Source organism: Sus scrofa, chromosome 2 (genome assembly GCF_054392235.1).
Source record: "Sus scrofa isolate SSC_HxYL_T2T_F1_AM1 chromosome 2, Sscrofa_HxYL_maternal_Yorkshire_Landrace_v2.0, whole genome shotgun sequence".
Lineage (NCBI taxonomy): Eukaryota > Metazoa > Chordata > Mammalia > Artiodactyla > Suidae > Sus > Sus scrofa.
In genome coordinates, this window is record NC_139384.1 from 12,780,952 (window position 1) to 12,791,602 (window position 10,651).

The window sequence follows — 10,651 nt, forward strand, 5'->3', positions numbered from 1 at the left end:
AATTTTGTAATATTATGTTAGTTCCAGGTGTACAGCATGGTGATTCAGTATTTTTACAGGTTATACTCCATTAAAAGTTATTACCAGATAGTGGCTATAATGCCCCATGCTATAAAATATATCTTTGTTGCTTATATATTTTATACAGGGTCGTTTCTACCTCTTAATTGCATAACCCTAATTTGCCCCTCTCTCCGTTGCTCTCCCCTTTAGTACCCACTAGTTTGCTTTTTCTGTCTGTGAGTCTGTTTTTGTTTTGCTCTATACATTCATTTGTATTATTTTTTTAGATTCTATACACCTGTGATATCATATAGCATTTGTAATTCTCTGTCTGAATTATTTCACTGAGAATAATATTATCTAGGTCCATCTATGTTGCTGCAAGTGGTAGAATTTCATTCTTCTTTATGGCTGAGTAGTATTCCATTGTATGTATGTACCACATCTTCTTTATCCATTTGTCTGTTGATGGGTATTTGGGTTGCTTCCCATGTCTTGGCTATTACAAATAATGCTGCACAAACATTGGGATGCCTGTATCTTTTTGAATTACCGTTTTTTTGTTTTGTTTTGTTTTGTTTTTTTGGTCTGGACATATATCCAGAAGTTGAATTGCTGGATCACATGGTAGTTCTATTTTAAGGTTTTTTGAGGAAACTCCATACTGTTTTCCATTGTGGTTGCATGAATTTACATTCCCACCAATAGCGTACAGTGTTCCCTTTTCTCCACATCTACACCAACATTTTTTATTTGTAGACTTTTTGATGATGTAGCCATTTGGACAGGTATGAAGTGAAATCTCATTGTTTTAGGACATGTTTTATTTAACTTTCTTTCATTATTGTATACAACCATTCTTGACACAACAAAAAAGACAAAAATGTAAGTTAAAGTAAAATTAATTCAATTTCACATGAATTTTATTGTTACTCTAGTTTAATATGAAGAATAATTTGTGGTTATTTTGTAAACTTTGACTTGGCTATCTGAAGTGTTCTTGTTAGTGACTCATCTGATGATATTGCTTACATGCTTTCTTTTCTCTTTATCTTAATTCACTTTCCTATGACGTTAAGGGATTGGATGCATTAATCTCCAAATCCTCTGCTTAGAATATTTTATGATCTGTCAAAAATTTAAAGTTGCATTTTTTTGGTCATGTCCGTGCTTAAGATCCAAATACTCCTGGAAACAAGCTATTGTAACACTGAAATAAGGCACAGAGTAAACATAATGACTGATTTCAGCAGAGTCTTCCCTCCGTTGATCATTCTGATCCTATTTTCTCATGGCTACAGGGCAGCTACACAAATCCCAGTTATCTCCATGGAAAACTCTACAGAGGTGACTGAGTTCCTTCTTAGGGGGTTATCCAATGACCCAGGGCTGCAGATCCCTCTCTTCATCATCTTCTCTCTCATCTACCTCATCACGGCCGTTGGGAACCTGGGCATGATCCAGCTGATTCTGTTGGATGCTCGTCTCCACACTCCCATGTACGTTCTCCTCAGTCACCTTTCTCTGGTGGACTTGGGTTACTCCTCAGCTGTCACTCCCAAGGCGATGATGGGATTCCTCACGGGAGACGCAGTCATCTCCCACAATGCTTATGCCACCCAGTTCTTCTTCTTTGTAGCCTTCATCACTGTGGAAAGCTTTCTCTTGGCCTCAATGGCTTACGACCGCTATGCAGCGGTATGCACCCCCCTGCACTACACCACCGCTGTGACGACAAACGTGTGTGCGTGTCTGGTCATAGGCTCCTACGTCGGTGGTTTCCTGAATGCCTCCATCCACACCGGGAACATTTTCAGGCTCTCCTTCTGCAGGTCCAACGTGGTTGACCACTTCTTCTGTGACGCGCCTCCTCTCCTGGCTCTCTCATGCTCAGACACCTACATCAGTGAGATGGTTATCTTCTTTGTGGTGGGCTTCAATGACCTCTTTTCTGTCTTGGTCATCTTGGTCTCTTATCTATTTATATGTATCACCATTCTGAAGATGCACTCATCTGAGGGACGCCAAAAGGCCTTTTCCACCTGCACCTCCCACCTCACTGCTGTCTCCATCTTCTACGGAACAGGCATCTTCATGTACTTACAGCCCAGCTCCAGCCATTCCTTGAACACGGACAAAGTGGCATCTGTCTTCTATACCGTGGTCATCCCCATGCTGAACCCCATGGTCTACAGCCTGAGGAACAAAGAGGTTAAGAGTGCCTTTAAGAAGGTTGTGGGGAGGGCAAAGTCTTCTATAAGATTCATATTTTAATTACATTAAATCTACAATTGGGCAATTTTATTCTCCTCAGATGTATCTGGGGAAAACATTTATCTATCTTGACCACTAATTTCTAAATTCTTATAGTAGGAGTTCCTGTCGTGACTCAGTGGAAAAGAATCTGACTAGAAACCATGAGGTTGTGGGTTTGATCCCTGGCCTCTCTCAGTGGGTTAAGGATCTGGCATTGCTCTGGGCTGTGGTGCAGGTCACACACGTGGCTCAGATCTGATGTTGCTGTGGCTGTGGCATAGGCCAGCAGCTGTAGCTCCAATTGGACCCCTAACCTGGGAACCTCAATATGTCGTGGGTGTGCCCTAAAAAGCAAATAAATAATAAATAAATAAATTCGTATGGTAATATCCCCAGCTGTTGCTTAAATCTATAAAGCAAAAATCTCAAAAAAATGTGAGACCTAGGAATAATAGGTTAAGAAGTATAACCCATGAATATGGGATTTTTATTTTAAAAATTCTTAATAAGCATGTTCACCCACACTCCCATGTGAACACGTGCATTTACATTCATGTATCAACATGCACAAATGTACATCATTCATGAAAAACTCATGAAACCCGCACACCTACAGAAGGAGAAATTAGTTAAGACATACATGAGATACGTTCCTTGTTATAGTAGAATTTAAAACAATTATTTTGGTGTCTGGGAACACATTCTTAATATAAAGATTTGACTTAATATAATATAAATAACAGAAATATGTTTGGTTTTTAAAAATTATATTTCACTTGATTCTTAACATATGAGAAAACAATGGGTTTTATATATTTTTTTTTTTTTGTCTTTTTGTTGTTGTTGTTATTGTTGTTGTGGTTGTTGTTGCTATTTCTTGGGCCGCTCCCGCGGCATATGGAGGTTCCCAGGCTAGGGGTTGAATCGGAGCTATAGCCACCGGCCTACGCCAGAGCCACAGCAACGCGGGATCCAAGCCGCGTCTGCAACCTACACCACAGCTCACGGCAACGCCGGATCGTTAACCCACTGAGCAAGGGCAGGGACCAAACCCGCAACCTCATGGTTCCTAGTCGGATTCGTTAACCACTGCGCCACGACGGGAACTCCGGGTTTTATATTTTTTAAAGTTAATCTTTATGAAAATGCTTCCACATTTCTTTGAGTATAGATATCTTATTGGTTCTTTGTTTATTCTTGTTTTTAGTAAAAATGCATGTCTTTACTTGGGCATTTATTTTCATAGATAAATTTTATATGAGTCTTATCTAAAAAGAATGTTTTTATGACATTTTTAAAGGAGAAAATATACAGTACTATACACAAAAGAAAAGGATGATAAAGCATATTTTAATTCACTTAAATAAAAATAAACTCAATTTAAAAATTTTAAGCGCTGAGAATTTTGAGTATTATGTTAATAACTTCTTTGCATATAAATGCTATAATTTGTTAGTGTCCAAACATACCAATATTTTGAGTCTCATTGTGTTAAAAAGTTTGAATGTATATGTATAAGTCCATTTTTTCCCCTTTGATTTGAGAAGTTTTTTGGCATTATTTCTTCAAATATTCTTTCTGCCTTTTTCTCTCTCTCTCCTTTTGGGAATCATTATGTATATCTTGGTACTTTTGGGGTATCCCACTTCTCTGAGAGTTTATTTTTCTTTATTCTTTTTTATTTCTGTTCCTCGGGTTGTATATTCTCAACTGATCTATCTTAAGTTTCACTGTTTGTTTTTTTTTCTGCAAGCTTAAATCTTCTACCAATTCATTTTAGTGAATTTTATACTTTGTTTTATTTACGTATATCCTGGGATAAAGCCACCAGAGGTGTACTATACCCAAAGTAAGTCAGGACCACTGAGAAGGGCCCCAGTCTCTGAGACCAGGGACACAGTTCCTCTGTAAGTTGAAAACTGTATTGAAACAGCAGTGAAGACACTGCTATTCGCAACCATGCTAACAAATATTGAGTGAACAGACTACTGCCAGGAGAGGACCAGGATTATGGAGATCCTTTATAAGGTTCAAGTGCAAAGGGAAGATTTAAAACTGAGCAGATATTAAAAAATATCTTGTTGTAAGCCAGCCTCCATCCTAAGACATGGTCTTGCCGGAGGTCAAGCCTCTTCATACGTGGTTCACTGCTGGTAACTATAGAAACAAGATCCAAATCAAATTGGACTTTAAATAGATTGATTCAGCTGTCCACACTAATGTTCCAGCCAAACAGCAACAATGAAAAAGGGGACCTATTTTCAGACGTAAAAATCTATTTAATGCAATCTTTATTATTTTATACATGCTGTTTCTTTGGCTTTACGAGAATTACAAGGAATACAAAGAAGCAATACATTGTTGAGAGACAAAGCAACTAACAGAACCAGATGCTGATATGACAGAGATATTAAAACTGTCAGAGAGGGAATACAAAATAAATATGATTAATATATTCAAGAGTCTAGTGGAAAAATGGGAAAACAGAGCAGTCAAGCTGGTGATTTTAACAAGGGAATGAAAACTTATAAGAAATAATGAAGCATAAATGCTTGGGTCCAGAGCTTCCAGGGTGGTTGATGGAAAAAGTCTGGCTAGGACTTGTATTACTATACTGAAGTAGTTACAATGGACACTCTTGCTATGATCTGCTTTCTTTTTCTCACCGGTAAGCATGACATAGCTGTGAATCTGTCATATATAGTCTTTGCTACATTGGAGTACTTTCCTTTCATACCTAATTTCTTGAGAGTTTTTATACATCATTAAAAGATGTTGAGGAGTTCCTATCGTGGCGCAGTGGTTAACGAATCCGACTAGGAACCATGAGGTTGCGGGTTTGGTCCCTGCCCTTGCTCAGTGGGTTAACGATCCGGCGTTGCCGTGAGCTGTGGTGTAGGTTGCAGACGCGGCTTGGATCCCGCGTTGCTGTGGCTCTGGCATAGGCTGGTGGCTACAGCTCCGATTCGACCCCTAGCCTGGGAACCTCCATATGCCGCGGGAGCAGCCCAAGAAATAGCAAAAAGACAAAAAAAAAAAAAAAGAGATGTTGAATTTTGTCAAGTACCTTTTCTACATTGATTGAGATGATCATATGGTTTTTATCCTGCATTCTGTTAACATGATATAGTACTTGATTTATTTGCATAAGTAGAACTATCCTGTCATGATTGTATATGATCAAATCCAATCATATGTAAAATGCTTAATAAGTTATCACCAACTGGGACTTATATTAATTGCAAGTGGGATTTCAAATTAATGTACTGTTTAAAATATTGAGAGAATTTTTGTTTGCTTGGTTTTTGAATTTTATATTTTATTGAGGTGATGTCAGTTTATAACAGTACAGAAGTTTCATGTGCATGGCATGTGTTTCTACTTCTGTATACACTACAGCAGGCTCACCACCAAAAATTTTATCTCTAGCCTTTCCCTGTTGATTTCTTTACCAGTTTTGCCCTCCTCTCTGCCCCTTTCCCTCTGGTAACCACCACTCTGTTCTATATATCTGTGTTTGTTTAGTTTGGTTTGTTAATTTGTCTGTTTGTTTTATATTCCACGAATGAATGAAGTCATATCATATTACTAGACTAAAACCATATAATCATCTCAATGGATGCAGAACAAGACTTAGATAAAATCCAGCATTTATTCACAGTAAAAACTTGCAGCAAAGTATCAGTAGTGGGAAACTTCCTAAACACGATACAGGATATCTATGAAACATCTATGAAACACAGCTAGCTTCACACTTTATGACGAAAGACTGAATGATTTTTCCCAAGATTAGAATAGGTGAAGATGTAACCTCTCACCAGCTCTATCCAACGTCATGATAGACATCAGTACAGTGAGGCAAGAAAAAAGATGAAAAACACGCCGGTTGGAAATGAATAAATAAAATTCTTACAATTCAGAGAAGATATGACTTTCTATTTATAAAATCCCAAGGAATGTGAGAAAAAGTTGTAGGACTAATGAGGTTAGCCAGTTCTTGATCAACAAGATGGACATACAAAAATTACATCATAATACTCTATAATAGCAACAAACCATTAGAAATTGAAATCAAAAAATAGTACTGTTTGCTACAGTACCAACAACATGAAGTACTTAGGTATAATCTTACAAGATATGTGCAAGGTGTGCTGAAAACTATAAAACATTTATTAAATAAATCACACGATAAAATGTAGAAAGTTAGTATGATCATGATTGGAAGGCTAAATAATTTTGCTTTTTTTTTTAGGGTGACACATGTGGCATATGGAGGTTCCCAGTCTAGGGGTCCAACTGGAGCCACAGCAGCCAGCCTATGCCACAGCCACAGCAACGCCAGATCCAAGCCGTGTCTGCAACCCACACAACAGCTCATGGCAACACCTGATCTCCAACCCACTCAGCGCGGCCAGGGATCGAACCCATAATCTCATGGTTCCTAGTCGGGTTCATTTCCACTGTGCTATTATGGGAAATCCAGAAGGCTAAATGATTTTAAGATGTCTGTTCTCTCAAATCTGATCAACAAAATTTCAATCAATCTCTCAGAAAGAATTTTTGTAAAAATTGGCAAGCTAATTATAAAATGTCTATGGTAAGTCAAAGAAACTAGAATAACCAAAATGATTTTGAGGAACAATAAAGATGGAACACCCATAAATCCCTCCTTTCCAGATTCACCATTGAACTACAATAGTCAAGTAGTGTGATATTGGACCAAGTATAGCTATAGTAAATTAAACATCACTGGAAACAAATAGAGAGTCCAGAAATAAATCAACAATGCTGTTATGGTCGGTGGATATTTGACAATTTTGCAAAGAAATTTTAAAGAGAAAGTTTAGTATTTTCAATTGGCATGGTTGGAATACTTGTTAAAAGCTCAGACAAGTCTGGAACTAGGAGATGGTATTTGCAAATCACATATCAGTCCTTATTATTAAAGAGATTCTTACACTAAGTGAAGTAAGTCAGAACAAGAAAGAAAAATACCATAAGATATCACTTATATGTGAACTCTAAAATATGAACCGATGACCTATCTACAAAACAGAAACAGATCACAGACATGGAGAGTAGACTTGTGGTTGCCAGGGGGGACGGGGAGTTTGGGATTGGTGGGTGCAAACTGTAATATTTGGAATGGATGGGAAATGGGGTTCTACTGTATAACAGGGAACTGTGTGTGATTGGGTCATTTTGCTGTACAACAGAAATTAAAGAAACATTGTAAATCAACTATAATAAAAAAAGCCAGTAAGTAGCTCAGCATAACCGAACCACAGGGTAAGAGAGGGAGGTGGAAAGATACACGATTGAGGAGAGGGCGGGGCCATATCTTAAGAAATGTTATATTGTAGTGGTCTGCAGCCTGCCTTTGGTTTTTGCAGTGCTTAGAAGTTAAGAGTGGTTTCTAGATGTTTATCTGGTAGAATAAAAGCCAAAAGAAGACTTTCATAAAAATATTTTCATGAAATTACATGAAATTCAAGTTTTGGTGTACACAAATGAAGTGTTATTGGAAACAAAAGGGCTTGTATTTTGGAATACGAGAAATATTCTCAAATTGCAATCATAAAAAGACTTACAGTAAAAATTGGCAAAAGATTTTAATAGGCACTTCGCAAAAGAAGATAAGCATGGCAAATAAGCACATGAAAACATACTCAACATTATTAGTCATTAGAGAAATGCAAGTTAAAACAAGGAGATACACTACAATCCTATTAGTGTAACTAATAAAAAAAAAATCCCTGTAAATATCAAATACTGCCAAGAATGTGAAGCAATCAGAACTCTAATACATTGTTGGCAGAAATGCCAAATAGTATATCATTTTGGAAAACAGGTTGACTGTACCACATAATCCAGAAATCTCACTTCTAAGAATCTACCCAGTGAAACATAAGCATATGCTCACATAAAATTCTGCATGTGAATGTTTATAGACGCATTATATGTAATAGCTAAAAACTGGAAACAACTCCATTATCTCTCAACTGTGGAATGGATAAACAATCAGTGCTGAATACACAGAACACCTCTCAGCAATAAACAGGAACCAATTACAGTACAGCTACATAACTCCATAAATTTCAGATGCACTCTGCTAATGGAGTGAAGCCAGATTCAAAAGACAACCAACTCATTGTATGACTTGTTTTTTTTATGACATTCTTTTTTTTGTCTTTTTAGGGCTGCACCTGAGGCATATGTAAGTTTCAGGCTAGGGGTCGAATTCGAGTTTTAGCTGCCAGCCTACACCACAGCTAATAGCAACGCTGGATCCCCGACCCACTGAGTGAGGCCAGGGATCAAACACCGCATCCTCATGGATACTGGTTGGGTTTGTTACTGCCGAGCCATGATGGGAACTTCCTTTTATGACATTCTTACAAAGTCCAAACCATAAGGACTGAAAACAGATCAGTGGTTACTAAGAGGTAGAAGTAGGGATAATCATAACGTGGTATAGGAAATTTGAGGGTTGATAGAAGTCTTCTGTATCATGGTGGCTATTTGTGCAAATTGTTAGAAGTACACATTAAAAAGTCTGGCTATAACTTTAGGTAAATTACACTTACTGTTGAGTAAGTATACCAAACAGACTGGTATATTTACTCAACAGACACTTGAACTCCTCACAGACAGTCTAATTGCTTCCTCACTAAATAAGTGAGATGAGGAGCTTTGGATGTTCTCACAGGGGACCTGTTCCCCTGACAACTCTGTGTCCCTATAATGTCTCCTGGCTCCCATTAGTTAGCCTTTGGAGTCTTCAAATTTCTCCATTTTTAATATCATCTTAGAGAATGTATTTTGTGTGCAGAATGCTTTTGTTCACTTGTTTATTCATATGAATATTAATTGGTTTCTTGCACACATGTCAGTTTTTCTCCAAATAGGATTTGCTTAAAACCTGCAGCTACAAGCAGGAAAAACACTCCAAGATAAGAATTAGACTTATTTGTGTTAAAATGATAACACTTTTATTAAATTGTTTTGTAGGTTGTCTTTCATTTGCCATTCACAGATAAAATTCTGTGAGATGTGATTTTATTACTTTCATTTGGTAAGTAAGAAAATATAACAGAGGCAAATGATTCTTCCAAGGGATCATAAATAATAGATGGAAAAGGTAGGACTTGAACCCAGGTTTCAATGTCAGTGATTGAAATGTCAATGTCAACTCTGTCTCCATGTCAATGATTTTTCTTGCATTTATTCATACTTCATGAAGAGAGCTTAAAATCTTGGAGTTCCCATCATGGCTCAGCGGAAAGGAATCGACTGAACCATGAGGTTGCAGATTCAATCCCTGGTCTCGCTCAGTGGGTTAAGGATCCGGCATTGCCGGGAGTTCTGGTGTAGGTCGCAGATGCGGCTTGGATCTGGCATTGCTGTGGCTGTGGCATAGGCCAGCAGCTACAGCTCCAATTAGACCCCTAGCCCGGGAACTTCTATATGCTGTGGGTACGGCCCTGAAAAGACAAAAAAAAAAAATCTTTTTTTTTTTTTTTTAATTTTTTTTATTAGTACCCAAGAGAGCTTCTCCTGGAGGGTTTATACATTCTACCTGGTTGATTTTCTGATATCAGACTCACAATTCATGGTTACTTCTCTCTTTGTGTCAAGAAGCAAGGTAAGCTTCTATATTTTCCTATACATTTTTTAGTATAAAGTGTCATTCATGCAAAAATAGTAAGGAGGCTGTCTACTATGAAGTACTTTAACAAAGTAATGGATGTTTTCAATATATTTTTTTTCAAACAGTGAGGAAGAACTGGTCACTACATGTCAAAATCTATGTCAATAGAGAGTTTTGGAGTTCCTGTCATGGCGCAGTGGTTAACGAATCCAACTAAGAACCATGAGGTTGCGGGTTCGATCACTGCCCTTGCTCAGTGGGTTAACGATCCGGCGTTGCCGTGAGCTGTGGTGTAGGTTGCAGACGCGGCTCGGATCCCGCGTTGCTGTGGCTCTGGCGTAGGCCGGTGGCTACAGCTCCGATTCGACCCCTAGCCTGGGAACCTCCATATGCCGCGGGAGCGGCCCAAGAAATATCGAAAAGACAAAAAAAAAAAAAAAATAGAGAGTTTTATGATACTCAGGAAACACCATGCTGCTTTCCTAAAGAGGATAAGAACAAACAACAGAACAAAACCAAAAAAAATAGGATAAATTATGCTCTGATTTGGTAATTTCATTTTGTTTACGAACTCGATGTCTGTTTTTGAAGGGAAAGTTAAACAGAACAGGGTGAAATGATATTCTTTAGATTACAAGAGGATCACCATGATTGTACAGCCCCTGACTTTATTTCACTCTTCTTTCCCCCTTAAGCTCACTCCTAGTATTAGCAGAACATCTAGTAAAACTAAAAGAGTGG

At 37.9% G+C, this 10,651-nt stretch overlaps 1 protein-coding gene across 1 annotated transcript; it reads left to right on the forward strand.

The window, feature by feature from the left end:
* Nucleotides 1-1,329: 1,329 nt before the first annotated feature.
* LOC100628183 (olfactory receptor 5B12-like) lies at nucleotides 1,330-2,277 on the forward strand. Its single transcript, XM_013994290.2, has one exon. It carries the CDS (start codon nucleotides 1,333-1,335, stop codon nucleotides 2,275-2,277), a length of 945 nt encoding a protein of 314 aa, XP_013849744.2. The 5' UTR covers nucleotides 1,330-1,332.
* The last annotated feature ends 8,374 nt before the right edge of the window (nucleotides 2,278-10,651 follow it).

Coding starts and splice junctions, on each gene's coding strand:
- LOC100628183 (XM_013994290.2), top strand. CDS start 1,333: ATGGAAAACTCTACAGAGGTGACTGAGTTCCTTCTTAGGGGGTTATCC.